This window comes from Bufo gargarizans, chromosome 8, assembly GCF_014858855.1.
Source record: "Bufo gargarizans isolate SCDJY-AF-19 chromosome 8, ASM1485885v1, whole genome shotgun sequence".
NCBI classification, from domain to species: domain Eukaryota; kingdom Metazoa; phylum Chordata; class Amphibia; order Anura; family Bufonidae; genus Bufo; species Bufo gargarizans.
Genome location: NC_058087.1, coordinates 9,028,828 through 9,046,559, shown reverse-complemented (window position 1 = coordinate 9,046,559; position 17,732 = coordinate 9,028,828). Strand labels below are relative to the sequence as shown.

Genomic DNA, 17,732 nt, shown 5'->3' with positions numbered 1-17,732 from the left:
AGAAAGAGTTGGCGAATATAGCTCTGCAAACAAGAGTTGGCATTGTTGGCCAATAAATAAATATAAGACTCCAATTTAATAGTTCCTAGACTCCAGCCCCATGACATTACAAGATTGTTCTTTTGAAGGAAGAACACTAACTCTCTAATGGAACCTATATTTATCTTCCTTCTGGAGAGAGGAAAAGCTTAACTTTTTTCTTGATCACACTAACCCAAGATGAGTGATGTAAGGTAACATAGGCTCCTATGTTCAAAAAAGTATACCTCTGACAGATACCACCCATTGGCCATCAATCTCCCATATTCTTCCATATTAGAAACCATATGTTTAGCATGTTTGTTTCACTTGGTGTCTCCAGAATGTTTTCCTTTTAATATCCTAAGAAATTGGAGTCTTCAATGTAAAGTTTAGGGTAGACACATCTGTACAATATATCACCCTTAGTCCACCTTTCTAGCTGAAACCCCACAAGCAGAATCAGTACTTTTTGTGAAAATATGTTTCATGTATAAGCTGTGCATGCATTGCATACATATTATGGTCCCAATATCTACATCTCCTATAATGGATCTACTGAAATGGACTAAGATAGCCAAAATAATTCTAATGTGATCTAAATTTGTTTTAATGGAAACTAGATGGAAGGATGGATTGTATGGACACTCAAATGTGACTGTCATGGCAATATAAATCTGACACAAACCAGTTGACCTGCACAGAAAAAAAATAATCTAAAAATGCAACAAAAATGCTAAGCCTAATGTATGTTGAAAAAAAAGCTTAATTCACCTTTACACATCTGGTAGGTGTATAAGTATACAGGAAAAATTAAAAAAAGAAACTAAGAGTGGATCAAATTTAAAGCTAAAAACACATAAAAGTGAAAAGTCTACACCGTATATGGCAATTTTTGCTTTGGGCATTTTAGGCATTTAGCGAAGTCTTTCCAAAATTCACCATGCTTTAGGTATGGCTTTTCATGTCATCTTCCCCATGGGTCTTGAAAATTGGCTATAAAAATGCAGGTTTTGAAGGGGTTTCTGGCTTAGGAACTCACTTAAAAACTCTGTCCCCAGTCCTACAGTCCCAACATCATGGCTCCCTTCTTGGCTGTGGAGCTTCCAAGCTCCACAGTCAGGAATCAACTCCCAACCCTTTAAATGTTACAAAATACAAAATGTGACAAATAATAGTGGTAAGACAGCACTACTCACTGAGACTTTTGATCAAGGTAACCATTCAGTGGTGGTGCCAGTGGTGTCGAGTCCTGGCCTATTAGACTCCCAGCTGTATAGCAGATATAGAAAGGAAACCGCAGCACTCCAAGGTCTTCAAAAAAAATATAGCGTGCTTATTCCCACCAGGCAAGCAAAGTTTAGACTCAAAGAGTCTTTTTCAAGCTTGAAAAAGACTCTTTGAGTCGAAACGTCACTTGCCTGGTGGGAATAACAACGCCATTTTTTATACAAAATACAAAAAATCACCAACAACGCTTGTAAAAGTTCGATAAGTTGTTGTTTTTTTACGAGATACCCTAACTGAGATACATGGTAGAAGAAAGCCATGCACAATATAGTACCTGCTGAGTTACCAATAAAGCTCTGGCATTTATTGGGTCAATTGTTTTCATCTTTCCTAGAAAATTAATTACCTGCATAACAGACTTCTTTCTCTGATGATGGTGCATGCCTAAGAAGCTGAAATTTGTACTGAACAGGCAATTAGAGGCAGAAAGCTCATCAACTCTCATTAGTAGGACATTTTTACACTATATGGTTCAAAAATGAATTTCGGAAAGTTTGTTGACATAAGTAGCAGCAAGACAGGGCTCACCGCATCTCATGTAAGGTCGGCTCATTCCTGAGCTACCATGTACTATATAACAGTGTAATGGGAGCAGACACCAGAGACTTCAGCTATGATTCTTCTTAATGCTTCCTTCTTTGTATAGAAAAGCTAATGGTGCATAAACCGCTGTAAACTAATAATTAAACAACTCAGACTGCAAAATCTATTTCATCTCTTCCACTATGATTAATATATTACTAAGTATGTTTCCCCGAGGTGTACATGCGCCTTAATTGTTATGCTGTAGAGGAGATTGCAGGTGAAAGGGATTTGACAGGAATGTTTAACGTGCTTTAATGGTGGATGGTCATATTTGCATGGTTTATACAACTAGAAAAATGTATAATTGGGAACATTTATTAGAGGGGATCTGCATGCTACAGATTTTGATGGTTTATTTCCACCATTAAGCTGATTCGGGCTGCAATTGAGCCTGAAACTAACAGCATATGGACAGAAGCAGAAGGTCCTGTACACTGTGTAGCTTCCAACATATTGCAATTTATCCACTAGAATGGGAGCTGAACTGCAGTACCCCAGCATGACCACTACACTGTGAACGGAGCTGTCTGCTTCTTGCTCCATACAATGTATAGCTTCTGGCACTGCACCAAACCCGAAACAGCTGATTGGTATTTGTGCTGAATGTGTCCACTATCCTTAGTATTGGTCATCAATATCTGTAGTTTGAAGAACCCACATTTTTCTAAATGCACCTTTTCCCCAAACAAAGCTCTACTCTGGTTGTGTTTGGTACTGCTATAGCCAATTAAAATGGGAAAAGCTGCAGTAGCATACACAGGTAATGGACAACAAGAGTTTCTTTAAAAATTAGACCCTTTTTCCTAATTGCAGACTGCATCTTTATATCTGGCCTAAAACCTCCACGGCATTACAGTTAGGATTTGAAGAAATGTATGTCCCTTTTAGTGTATGTCACAGATTGAAGAAACATCCTGGGATATACTTAGGCTATGCCCCATTCCAAACTTTTAGATGGGCCCTCCTTCCTTAAGTATTAATATTATGTGCCAAAATACACATTGATGTGTGCAGGAGGACTATAACTGTAAAAACGTTTTTAAAAAGTAGAATAAACATAGGCAGGCATGAACTGGCCATAGACTCTACAGAGAAACTTCCCAATGGGCTGATGCCCAGGGGGCCACCCGAGTCCTCCTTATGGCTACCAGCCAGGTAAGTAATGGGGCATTATTTTGTGATGCACTGTGGTATTTGTCTCTGCTGGGGTGGTAATGCTGACCCCCACCTACCTGTGTTGCCCCCTGCCTTCTGTCAATTTGGACCCACCTACAACATGAGGCCACTTTTTTTTTATGTTTTAGCTGGTCAGCTCAGAAGCAGACCCTCACCCATAATGTTTTAGATGTTCATATCAGCAACATACCCTTACCCCTAATGTTTTAGCTGGTCAGATCACCAGCAGGCTCTTGCTTCTAATGTTTTTGAGGGTCACTAGTAGGCTATCAATCATAATTTTTTTAATGGGTGTTTATAATGCCCTCCTTTTTGGCAACCTATACCTTAGTGCATGGGCTTTATAAGTGTAGGAGTCCCACTACCTCAACAATTGTACCACGATGTGAATGAGGCCCTCCTTTATGTGATATACAGGTTGTATCGGATGCCTCTTCCTTGTAATTTTTGGAAGCACTTGCACTTTATATACAAGTAAATATACAGGAAAGAATGTTTCCTAACAATTTTTCCTCTAAAATCGATTTTATCTTTGGTTTTGTGCGTATTATTGTCAGCCTGTAAAAGTGGCGCACTACTCTGACAACATCGTTCCAAGCAGCGACCTGGGAGTCCAAGATGCATCCAGACATCCTCCCCATGCATTCCCGAACCATTTCAGTGGCGTTTCCATTAATTTCTGACCTTTTCCTGTGAACCAGACACCCTCCCCTCTTCAGAGCAGGTGGTGCCTGGTTTAGTGCTCTGGTTCTCCCATTGACTTCCATTGTGCTCTGGTTCTCTGTAGAGCACCCGAGCATTTTGGTGCTCGACCAACACTACAGTCCACCCAAAATGTGGAGAGACTGACCTTTGTCAAGATGAATCAGGCGTGGATCAGCCAGGATTTCAAACCACCAATTCCTGATGCATCAGACTAGATCATCCATGGTGCCTCACCAACACTTTGATACAAGAGATCGGTTTCTTCTGACTACCTGCCTCAGCTACTACTTTGATGCTGCAACCTGCCTGATGCCACACATCTGATGCCAAGTGCTCCTTATTTCACCCACCTTCGGCAGCGGGTACTGGTATTGCCACCCACCACCCTACTCTGTTACCGGGTCACTTTCTGGTCTCCTGATGCAGCTGCTGCTGCTATCTCCAAACTATGTCACCTTGCCACTCTGTGGTCTCCTCCTGCTGATGCCATCTCCACACTATGTCACCTTGCCACTCTGTGGACTCCTCATGTTGCTGCTGCTAATGCCATCTCCTCACTATGTCACCTTGCCACTCTGTGGGATCCTGCAGCTGCTGATGCCATCTCCACACTATGTCACCCTGCCACTCTGTGGGATCCTGCTGCTGCTGATGCCATCTCCACACTTTGTCACCTTGCCACTCTGTGTTATCCTGCTGCTCCTGCCATCTCTACACTATGTCACCTTGCCACTCGGTGGCCTTATCATACTGCTGCCATCTACAGACTCTGTCATTGTGCCACTTGTTGGCCTTCTCATGCTGCTGCTGCATCTGCCACCTCCAGACTTGGTCATTGTGCCACTCGGTGGCCTTCTCATACTGCTGGCAACTCCAGACTATGTCATTGTGCCACTCTATGGCCTTCTCCTGCTGCTTACACCTCACCACTATTTCATAGGTCTACCCTGTGGACTTTTCATGCTGTTCCCACCTTCCCGTCCCCATGACTGGTCCCCTATTTTGGCTTTTGGCCTGGCTGACATCATCATTTATTTGGTCTTTCTTCTGATCTGTCAGAAAGAAGGAAAAATGAGACGCACAATGTATCCTGTCTGTGTAGCAGCTATAAGGCCTGTATGGTCCCATCAGCATTGGCTTATGATTTGGTAGCCAAAAGCAGGAGTGGGTACAAAACACAGAAACATGCCAATATTCCTTCTATTCACGTGCCATTTCTGTTTAAGATCCACTCCTGTTTTTTTTTTTTTTTGCATTAGCAATACTGATGGGTTATTGAGCAAATGCTGACCAAGTGAGGGCGTATGCTCCACAGATAGGATCCATTTTTTGGGGGTTATTGTTCTGACAGATCAGAGGAAGCGAAAATCAGTCAGTGACGTCAACACAAACTTAGTGCTGACATTCTCTCCACTCTGTTGGGGGGCTCTACTTGTATAAGCGTTTAATAGAACAGGTGCTGTAGACATCTATGTGGAATCAGCTGACGAGGGTTTAAAAGGAGTGCGCTTCCTTTTGACACTAACATGGACCTATAATGCTGAGTTCATACTTGAAGTATACTTTATTATACTTTATTATCATTTTAATCAAGTTTTGGTTCAATTTAATAATAAATATTTAATGAATTTACTAATAAAAATTACATGTTGCCTAAGATAGGAGAGAATCGCACGGTCTTCTGTTTATTCAACAACGTGGTGTTGCGATGGAGAAAGCATGCCAAGAAAAAAATTCCTCTCACCTGGAGATGAATCCTGTCAAGATTGCTGCAAGTGCAGTATTGGCTGCTCATCGACCAAGATACTTCTGGCGGAAACCTCCCTGGCATGAACAGGCCTCCAGTAGCTACAGACAATGAGAAGACAAAGCTTCAAGATAGCTTGGAGCCCAGAAGAGTCGTTAAGTTAGTCAAGATTCAAACTAACCAACCAGGCGCCGGTCTCTTTGTCCGGTGAAAACATCACGGGTTCCCAGTCATCATGGAAATGAAAAGGTGGGCTTCCAGTGGTGCACGGAGATGTAGAGGGTATTCAGATTTTCTCTGCACTATTCGGAAGTCTCAGAAATGAACCGCTACTCCTGACAGCAGCTCCTTGGAAGGTCATGGAGCGTCCCGGTCATCCAGCATCTATTCGCCCCGCAGAAGTATTATTTTGAAAGTATGTAGAAGCCACACAGGGCCCTCACGCTGCAGATTTATCATGGAGACACTGAATTTTACAATATTACATTATTATTTTGTGCTTTAGCAATACTGATGGATTATTGAGCAAATGCTGACCAAGTGATCTGTTTTTTGACGGATTAGAGGAAGGGCAAAATAATACGAGGACATCAACAGAAACTTACTGCTGACACCCTCTCTATTCTGCCGGGGGGCTCTACTTGTATAAGCGTTTAATAGAACAGGTTCTCTGGACATCTATGTGGAATCAGCTGACAGCGCTATAAAAGGAGTGCGCTTCTTCTTTACACTAACATCGACCTGTAACGCTTAGTTCATACTTGAGTTATTTGGTAGGTTTTGGTCCCGTGACTGCTCAAATAAGCGAAGTGTGCAGTGTGATTCTAATAGCAACGCCTGTTATCTGCATGTCATACTGACTGACAGTATTATTTCACTACCCCAGCACACTCCCTATGCGTGTTACTGCAAGGCACAGTGTTCTACACCCATTTAAAAGTTCTATGCAGACCGGAAATAGCAGTTTTTAATTCGATTAATCGCAAATTAATTAGGATCGAAGCAAATTTTTCCGGCCGAATCAAATTTTTAAGAAATTTTCTCATCTCTAGTTACCACGAAGCATAAGGAAATTTTGTTTTGGTGCAAATAAAAATTTTCCTGAAATTCTGATCAAATTCCACTTCGTCAACTTTGATTAGCTTATTTCTAGTAACTATTTCTGACCATTACATGACTTGTATGTGACATATTTTAGCGGTCTTCTTTTTTTGAAGGCTGCATCTATAATTCTCAGTTGTCCCTGAGTAGTAATGAGCGGGAGGTGCCATATTTGATTTTGCAATATTTCGTGAATATTCAATTGAATATTCGTCTTATATTAGACGAAATCGAATATTCGTCATTATTCTACTTATCGCAAATAATATGCAAATTAATTATTCACATATTGTGATTTTCTTTTAACTGTATTAGGCAACTTTCCTATTGGTTGGCTATGGCTAATATGTGTATTTTACGAATATTCCCTATATTGCTATATATTCTTGTTTTAGAATATTACAAAGTTATAGCAATATAGTGAATATTCGTAAATTACACATATAGACTGCAATTTAGCTAATATAGTGCTATAATCTTTTTTATAGTCACATTTTTTGGTCTCATCTGAAGTTCAGATTTGGAAAAACTTTACACAAAAAAAAGACTATAGCACTATATTAGCAAAATTGCAGTCTATATGTGTATTTCACTAATATTCGCTATATTGCTATAACTTTGTGTTTTAGAATATTCGTCATATTCTAAAATTTAGAATATGACGAATATGACAAATATTCTAAAACAAAGTTATAGCAATATAGCGAATATATTCGTTATTTAGAATATTTGTCATTTAAAAAAAAAAATCTGTACTGTTATTCGACTTTGGCATACTCCTCCCCGACAAGCATCCCCGTCACCATGGGAACACCTGTGGGTTAGAATATACAATCGGATCTAAGTTTTCACGATCTCAGGGAAAACTCAGATCCAATGGTATTTTCTAACCCACAGGCATTCCCATGGTGACGGGGACACTTGTCGGGGAAGAGTATGCAAACAACTGAACAGATTAGAAAAAAAATATGAATATTCTAAATAATGAATATATTCCCTTTATTGCTATATATTAGTTTTTTAGAATATTAATTTTATTTTGCATATGTAAACATGATTTCTTCCTGCTTAGGTTGCTTGTGGGCCAATGACTCACTGACCCACAAGAAAGAAGCAGGGAGGAATCATGTTTTCAGATTTAAAAAAATGCTGAATATTCGATATAGCGAATATATAGCACTATATTTGAAATATTTGCGAATTAGCAAAGTTGCGATATTCGAATATTCGCGCTCAACACTAATCTTGAGCTGGTGTGTGGAGAGTAGCTGTTATTATGTCTGCCTACAGAATACACATGGATACTGGAGATTCTGTCACCTAGCTCTTACACTTACTCAATCACTATAGGACATTATAGAGAAGTACTGACCTGTATAGATGTGAATAAAGCACTCCGGGTGAGAAAATTAACTATTAGCTGGTGAATCATTTATGTGCTGTCTGGTCTCTATACACTTCCCCATTCCCCTCTGCTCTCCATAGATCAACATGTGATGATGCAATCTGATCCTTCAATGAGCAGGCAGCCTGTCTTGGCTTCAGACTGAAAGTTAAGAAAAGAGGAGGTGGACAGCTGATAACTCTAGACCAATGCAAAGTTTTATATATATAGTTTTAAAATATTTTCTCCTACTATTCATTTATGCAGAGTTAACTGATAGCCAGTTACAGACACAGAGAGTGTCCCTGCATAAAGACAGAAGCAGTTTTGAAAGATGGCTCTCAAATTTGCTAAATTTGGAGGATGGAATGCAAATAAATAGACAATGGTGGTAATGTGAAATAAGCTGTGCAGGGGCATAACTTGAAGGGGCAGGGGCATAACTTGAAGGGGCAGGGGCAAAATCTGCAACAGGACCCCCATCTACTATAGATATTGATGATATATCCTCAGAACAGGGTACAAATATCAGATTGGTGGAGGTCCAACACTAGTCACCCTCATCGATCAGCTGTTTTGTGCGGCCGCCACTGAAGGAAACTATACTGTGTACACAGCTTGAAGCACACAGCTCCATAGACTGTGTAGTGTCTGTGTTGGGTACTGCAGTGGCTTAATATATATTATCTATCCTCAAGATACAGTTGCAAGAAAAAGTATGTGAACCCTTTGGAGTGATATAGATTTCTGCACAAATTAGTCATAAATTGTGATCTGATGTTTATCTAAGTCACAACAATAGACAATCACAGTCTGCTTAAACTAATTGCACACAAATAATTACATGTTACCATGTTTTTATTGAACACACCATGTAAACATTCACAGTGCAGGTGGAGAAAGTATGTGAACCCTTGGATTTAATAACTGGTTGAACCTCAGACGTGCACAGCGGTCAGGAGTAATTCTTGACCATTCCTATTTACAGAACTTTTTCAGTTCAACAATATTCTTGGGATGTCTCGTGTGAATCGCTTTATTGAGGTCATGCCACAGCATCTCAATCGGGTTGAGGTCAGGACTCTGACTGGGCCACTCCAGAAGGCCTATTTTCTTCTGTTTAAGCCACTCTGTTGTTAATTTACTTCTATGCTTTGGGTCGTTGTCCTGTTGCAACACCAATCTTCTGTTGAGCTTCAGCTGGTGGACAGATGGCCTTAAGTTCTCCTGCAAAATGTCTAGATAAAATTGGGAATTAATTTTTCCTTCGATGATAGCAATCCGTCCAGGCCCTGACGCAGCAAAGAAGACCCAAACCATGATGCCCCCACCACCATGCTTCACAGTTGGGATAAGGTTTTGATGCTGGTGTGCTGTTCCTCTTTTTCGCCACACATAATGTTGTGTGTTTCTTCCAAACAACTCAGCTTTGGTTTTACCTGTCCACAGAATATTTTGCCAGTACTGCTGTGGAACATCCAGGTGATCTTGTGCAAACTTTAAACGTGCAGCAATGTTTTTTTTTTGACAGCAGTGGCTTCCTTTGTGGTATCCTCCCATGGAATCTATTCTTGTTTTTGTGTTTTACATATCGTAGATTCGCTAACAGGGATGTTAGCATATGCCAGAGACTTTTGTAAGTCTTTAGCTGACACTCTAGGATTCTTCTTCACCTCATTGAGCAGTCTGCGCTGTGCTCTTGCAGTCATCTTTACAGGACAGCCACTCCTAAGGATAGTAGCAGCAGTGCTGAACTTTCTCCATTTATAGACAATCTGTCTTACCATGGACTGATTAACAGCAAGGCTTTTGGAGATACTTTCATAACCCTTTCCAGCTTTATGCAAGTCAACAATTCTTAATCGTAGGTCTTCTGAGAGATCTTTTGTGTGGTGCATCATTCACATCAGGAAATGCTTCTTGTGAAAAGCAAACCCAGAACTGGTGTGTGTGTTTTTATACTGCAGGGCAGCTGTAACCAACACCTCCAATCTCATCTCATTGATTGGACTCCAGTTGGCTGACACCTCACTCCAATTAGCTCTTGGAGATGTCATTAGTCTAGGGGTTCACATACTTTTTCACCTGCACTGTGAATGTTTACATGGTGTGTTTAAAATCATGGTAACATTTAAATCTTTGTGTGTTATTAGTTTAAGCAGACTGTGATTGTCTATTGCTTGTGACTTAGATGAAGATCAGATCACATTTTATGACCAATTTGTCCAGAAATCCATATAATTCCAAAAGTTTCACACACTTTTTCTTGCAACTGTAGATTGATAGGGCTCCGACTGGCGATCAGCAGTTTGAAGAGGCAGGGGTGCTTGTGCGAGCACTGCATCATCTTCAAAATTACCTGCACACTATATATCTGACAGCGGCAGTGCCGTGTAGATGACTTGAACAGGGTCTCATTTGTAGAGGTGATGTAATTACAACTGCTCGACACATTCAAGTGAGCATAGGATATCAGTATTAAGCCACTGCTAAATTCCTTTAAAACACAGTTGGATAAAATCGTTGAGAACGCTTGATTATGCAATTTTATTATATTTTGATGTTTCTTTGCTAATTAAAAACCTTGAAACGAATTCTGACTATTTCCATTATAAAAGATGCACAAAAGCCCTTCCAATAATGCCTCTTTCATAAAAAAAAAAAAAACTAGCTGCCTCACAATTTTAGTAAATTCAAGTGATGAATGGTAAATTCGAAAATTAATTTGATATTGTTTAAGCACAAAGAGTTCCAAACCCCATGAAGTTCTTTTATCACATGTAAAATCTGAACACTTGAAGAAGCCTATGGAGTTTTGAAAGCCACAGAATTAAACTAAAAGGTGTGATCAATTAAAATTATTTTACTATATTTTTCTCTTCTACTTCAACCAAGCAGCACCTGGCATGACTTCCATTAAAATGTAATAAAAACTAAAAAAACTAAAAAAAAGTTTCACAATAATGTGATGTGCATGGTTAATTATGAGAATTCATAGGGCTTTAGGTTGGCAAAAAAGAAAATCCTGGTGCGTAGCCTGTAGTTTTTGATTAAAGGTTCTCTAGTGACTAAAATCTCAACCATTTAGGCTTTATTTAAATTGTCATTGTTTGGTCAGTGTTTTGAATCAGTGATTGTGAGCCAAAACCAAGAGTGGAACCCACATGGTAAACGATATAATGGGAAGATTAAAAACTGCTCTGTGTTTTTGACCCGCACCTGACCAGACACTGACAATGTGAGTAAGGGCTCATTCAGACGGCCGTATGTTATTTTTCTGCACCCGTTCCGCATTTCTGCGGAACGGGTGATGACCCATTCATTTCAATGGGGCCAGCAAAAAATATAGAGAATGTCTTAGTCTTGTCTGCAATTTGGGACAAGAATAGGCATTTTCTATGAGAGTTACAGCCATGTGCGGTCTGCAAATTGCATAATGCACATGGGCTGGTATCCATGTTTTGCGGATCCACAATTTGCGCACCGCAAAACACATATGGCCGTCTGAATGATCCCTAAGGCCTAAAATTAAAAGGCATCTGTCAGCAGTTTTGTACCTATGACACTGGCTGACCTGTTACATTTGCACTTGGCAGCTGTGTTGGTCCCATGTTCATATGCGTCCACATTGCCGGAGCAAAGGGGGTCTTACAGTTACTCCTAGATGCTCTACTCTCTCTGCAACTGATGCCCTTTAAAGTTTACACTTTAGTGTTCAAGTTAAAAGGGGTTTTATAATATTACAAAACTATAGGGGGTCATTTATTAAGACTGGCGTCTTAGGGCTCTTTCACACTTGCGGCAGGATGGATCCGGCAGGCTGGTCTCCCTGTCAGATACGTCCTTCCACTGTTTCGCCGAGCCGCCGGACCGCCGCTCCGTCCCCATTGACTATAATGGGGACGGGGGCTGAGCTCCGGCGCAGCACGGCGGAAGCCGCCGGGCTAAAAAGTCGGACATGCAGGACTTTTTAGTCCGGCGGCTTTCGCCATGCTGCACCGGAGCTCAGCCCCGTCCACATTATAGTCAATAGGGACGGAGCGGCGGTCCGGCAGCTCGACGAAACAGCGGAAGGACGGATCCGACAGGGAGACCAGCCTGTCGGATCCGTCCTGCCGCAAGTGTGAAAGAGCCCTAAATAAGCCCTATATCTGGCGCTGGATCCGCTGAATCATAACTTTAGCAGCTCTTCCGTCAGTTCTAAATGTAAGACAGCTTCCTAGCAGGTTTACAATTACAAAATTTTCTAAGCCTTAAACCATGTGTATAAAATGGTAAATGAGATGGGCCTGCTAGCCCGCCCACTTCCCATGCCCACTTTTTTACACCTGGCATGAGCAGGGAAAATTTGCTGATTGTGGCTCAACGGCCATCTGTGTCTGAAATATGCCTAATATAGGCATATTTCAGTATAATAAATGACCCCCATAGTTGCTTTCTTCCAGGAACAGCACCACACCTGTTGATAGGTTGTGTGAGGTATTACAGTTTAGCTGTATTTAAGGGGGACCTGTCAGCAGGAACAACCCTATTGCATTAAGCATACAGGGTTAATTCTTCTGCTTAAAATGATACATATCTTGTGAATTGCTTGCTTGAGGAAATTTACTCTTTATGCACATGAGAGTTTCAGTGTACTAAAGGTTGTGGCTGAGACTGAAAAGCTGAGGAGCTACGCACCACCCCTCGGTGCATTGGAGACTTCTTGTATTTGGTTTAATAGGGTTAATTCTGCTGATGTGCTCCTTAAGTGGATAAGGTTGAGCTGCAATACCACACACAACCTTCAGACAGGTTTGGAACTGTTCTGAGGTAAAAAGGAAATAAAAATTGAATTGACCACTTATGACTCCACTCATTTGTGCTGTATTCTCCTGCTGTTAATATTAGAACAGTAGGCTTGGCTTTATAAGCAACTATGGTCAATGTACAACCTTTACATATGAAAGCACTCGAGAGCGAAAGTTTGGCACATCTGGAGCTATAGACTGATCCATTGAAACTTACCATCATTCTTCCCAAAAACTTCAAAAAGTTCTTCAACACATATTTACACCATGCCCAATGTATTATCAGAAATACCAAGATTTTATCTCCATTCAGTTTTCTTCATATTGACCAAAAGGTGTAGCTGGGGAGGTTGCAAGGAGGACACCAACAGGTTCTTCTTCCTTGGTCAAGGCAGTTACAATACTTTTTGCTCTATAAGATGCACCTGACCATAACATGCACCTAGGTTTCAAAGGAGGAAAATAAGATTTTTTTTATTCAGATCTTGGATCAGATCCCCAGTCTTCATCTGCCTTAAATTTAACCCCCAATATTTATCAGACCCCCTAATTCAGACCCCAATCTTCATCAGACCTCAGATCAGACCCCCAGAATTCATCACACCCCCAATCCTCATCAGTGCTTAGATCAGACCTCCAAGGCCGGCAGCCACTTTTCACTGCTCCGCCATCCTACTGCATACTAATGAGTATATCCATAATGGCGTGCGCTTCATAAGATGCACTGCCATTTCCCTGATTCTTTTTGGAGAAAAAAGTGCGTCTTATGGAGTGCAAAATAGAGTACATAAATACTGCTCAGAGGTAAGGCTACTTTCACACTCGCATCCGTTTGTATTATTGCAACCGTCTGCATCCATTTGTACTATCTTTTACATAGCCAAGACGGATCCATCTTGAACACCATTGAAAGTCAATGGAGGACGGATCAGTTTTTTATTGTGCCAGATTGTGTCAGTGAAAATGGATCTGTCCCCATTGACTTACATTATGTGCCAGGATGAATCCGTTTGACTCGGTTTTGTCAGAGGGACACCAAAACGCTGCAAGCAGCGGAATGGAGACTGAACGGAGACAAACTGATGCATTCTAAGCGGATCCTTATCCATTCAGAATGTATTATGGCAAAACTGATCCGTTTGGACCGCTTGTGAGAGACCTGAACGGATCTCACAAACGGAAACCAAAACGCTAGTGTGAAAATAGACTTAGGCAGCTAACTGAATCTTTGTGGGATGACTAGGGTCTATACGCAGTGACCAGCATAATTGTTAACCAGTCTTTGGCATCTAAAAAGTAACCAAATATCCCTTTGTTCCAGTTTATTGTAAGCAGAAGGATATTTGTATTGTTTTGAAGCCTTTCCTATAACAAACAAGTAAAAACCCTGCCCTCCTCTGCTAAATGTCACGATGATTTCCATGCAGACAGAATAATCAACCATTCCTTTGGGTTTTGCTTGTTCCATAGTGATAAAAATCAGTGTGGTATTAAGTATTCCTTCCATAGCATTGTTAATACAAGCAAAATGCTGATTTAAAGGTTACTGGCATTGGTCTTGTGCTTTTTTAAAAGGTATAATTATTTTAAAAACAAGAGGAGAAAAGGTCTGTCAGCTATGATTTACATAATCCTTTCACATTTCTGAACATTTGGAAACAGTGGGGATTGTTTTCTGAGTTTTTGTTTTTCATGGCTATATATAGTTTACTTTTAGAGCCATTTTTAATAGAAAAATAAGCACAGAACCTCATTTATACTGTTATTCATTTGCAAAGTTTATTCTAATTCTATTTAAAATTTCTAAAACACAAAGCATTTTAACTCAAATTACAAAAACTTAAAGAGGATCTGTCATGTCCTCATCGATCCCCCAACAGGTGTCATCCATTTGCAGCTGCTTTTTCCATGTTTCTAGTGGTGTTTTCATTTTCCTATAGCTTGTCCTGGTCAACCGTTATCAGTGGTCAGTAGGGCAGTGCCCACTTCTCAACCACCATGGAACACATACCAACATTTAAGTTGGTAAAATCGGGGCATATAAGCCCCACCCTGAGAACGCCCTAGGCTCAACCAGAAACACCCACTTGAGGGCGTTACATTAGCCCCACACATTTTTTTGCCCAACAGAGAGCAAATTTACCATTCAGGACAGTGTGCAGCTATGGGATCATCAGCTCAGCCATCGACACAGAGTGCTGAGGGCCACCCACCTGACAATTCACTGTTATTGGGCAATGCAGCCTGATGGGGTTCCAGGGGACATGACAAGTCCTGTAACGTCCTGACTCCTGACTTTAGAAAAATAAACATTCAAAAGTAATTTTTCACAGTTACAACTAACATACAGGTTTTGCTTTGATAACAATTACATTTTTTGTATGCCAGTTTGATTTAAAGGGGTTGTCCTACCAAAAAATAAAAAACATTCATTTTTCGAAGCAGCTACTTAAACTGAATGCTTTTGTATCTGTATATAATTAAAAAGTTCATATAGCCACTGACATCCCTTAAAATCTGTATAGCACCACCTGCTGTTTGTCCTTTTCCTTATTTCTCTGTCCACTTCACTGAGGTGGTCGCACATGCTCAGGTCAATCCTTCAACTGCCATCAGCTGTATCTACTGTTGGGAACTTTGACAGTTACAGGGAGAGAACTGCAACAGAAAGGACATGCTTCCTGAACTGTGATAGGGAGAGAGCTGCACCAAAAACAACAGGGACCCTGAGCTGTGAGAACTACACCAGAAAGGCTGCACCCTCTTGCCAGCCTGAAGAAAATCTAGCAGAGCAAATAAAACAATAATTGGGAAAATCTGGGGATCTATGTGAGGTACAGGGCCGGTTCTAGCTTTGTTAGAAAAAAGTGCCAATGATGTCTGATTTTCTTTTGTACATGAATCATAGGATAACCCCTTTAAGAAGGCAATTGACTGATTTGCACTAAATGCATTCATTGGCATTCATTATTTTGATCCACTTTTACCTCTCCGACAGTGGCCAATGAATTTGATGCCTGTAAAATGTGTACCATTCATTTCCATTCTAATTAATTGTAATCTGAAAGACTGTACATATCCTCTAGAAATCAGCACAAAACCTTTGCAGGATACACCTTTGTGAATCTTGCAACATATGATTGATGAAGAACTAATTGTGTCACATGAAATTAATGTTTGGCATGTTTTGGTTTTTCCTCTCCACAGCCAGGACTTGTCAAGTTCACCAATTCTCCTGCACTAATGGACGCTGTATATCCAAATCATGGGTGTGTGACCAAGAGGATGACTGTGGGGACAAGTCTGATGAATCTGCATCTTGTGGTAAGGACTGTATTTAGTAAAGTATCATTTACAGTGATGGCCAGTTCGCCGTGTTCTCCCACGAACACATGCAGGCTGCCATCTTAACTCAAAAGTCCAGCGATGCAGAGGTAAGTCCTTACCTGTGCCTGTGACGGGAGCCGGTCTAAAACAAATGCGGTCACCGGGCCCCCAGCGGCCCCCGATTAAGGCCCCCAGCGGCTGTTCTCGGAACTGCCTGCTCCCCATGACCGCATTTGTTTCAGACCGGCTCGCGCACAGGCACAGGTAAGGACTTACCTGTGCATCCCAGGACTTGTGCGTTAAGATGGCAGCCCGCATGTGTTTGCGGGCAAACACGGCGAACTGGCCATCACTGATCATTTATATATGATTACAGTGTTAAAGTGGTTGTATGAGACTAGGAAAAGGATCTGTTTATTTTCTCGAAAAACAGCGCCACTCTTGCCCCCCATGGTCTGCATATGGTATTACAGCTCAGCCCTTCTCTAGTAAATAGGAGTAACTTGAAATCGGCTTTCTGTGTAATGCACAGATACAGCAAATCCTCCAAGATGAGGTGCTCTTTGCAGCTGCTCTCTGCTCCGGCTAATAGCATAGGGCCTTGAATGGTGGATTTATTTCAAACTTGGCTTTTTACACCACACCACTCCTCTAAGGGCTCTCACATGTGGCCATTTTTAGCCTTTACAGTGTGCACCCTCTGTAACACAGTGCCCATATAAGTGTATGATGCCTTACATTACCACAGTATACCTAATTCATGCCATACTTTTTTATGTGTGTGTGCTTATTATACCTGCTGTATATTATTTTACCTGTTTCATACTTGCCAACGGTGCTGATTTTACCAGGACAATCCCATTAAATAGGCTGGGGATTGTATAAGTGAGCATTTTGGTACATTCCCGGAGGTGGGACTTAAATTTCCCGATGTTGACCTTCAAAATGTTATGATGTATGCTATTTATGCCTATTTATGTCTTTATTATCTACGTATCAACTTTACCTTTTGTATTGTATTATGTTTTGCATAAAAAAGGCATTTAGGATAGGTCTTCAAGATCAAATCAGTGGAGGTTCGACTGAACGTACCCCCACCAATCAGCTGTTTGAAGGGACCATGGCACGTGGGCGAGCACTGTCACTTCTTTACTCCATACCAGGCACAGTGCCTATATTATACATTATATAGCTGCTGTGTCTGATATCGCAGGTCAACCCCAGGAAGAGGATGTAATGTTCCTCTAACCAGAGGGGTTGCCATGAGTTGGAGCCATACTGATCTGGAATAGATAGGCCATTGGTACTTAAGTCCCAGAAAACCTCTTTATAAACATAATTTCTATATTTTTTTATGATTGTAAAAAAAAAACTATAGTCCTTCCATGCTTCCATGCTTGACTTGCTGCTCCATTCATATGGGAACACAGGATCCCAGTGGGTCTGAGTGGTTGAGATACATATACAGTACCCTATCCAGCAGATAGGAATATGTTCAGAACTTGGCACAATCCCTTAAACCTTCTGAAGAAAGGCAGATAGACTACACTATCTGCCTTTCTTCAGAAGGTTTAAGGGATTGTGCCAAGTTCCGAACATATTTCTATTT

General features: G+C 40.9%; 1 protein-coding gene across 1 annotated transcript in view; it reads left to right on the top strand.

Annotated features, from left to right (window-relative positions):
• LRP1B (LDL receptor related protein 1B) overlaps positions 1-17,732 on the top strand; it is a 1,294,122-nt gene that overhangs the window by 596,067 nt on the left and 680,323 nt on the right. The window contains 1 exon segment of the mRNA XM_044303104.1: positions 16,004-16,120. Within this exon segment, the coding sequence (XP_044159039.1) occupies positions 16,004-16,120 (117 nt within the window).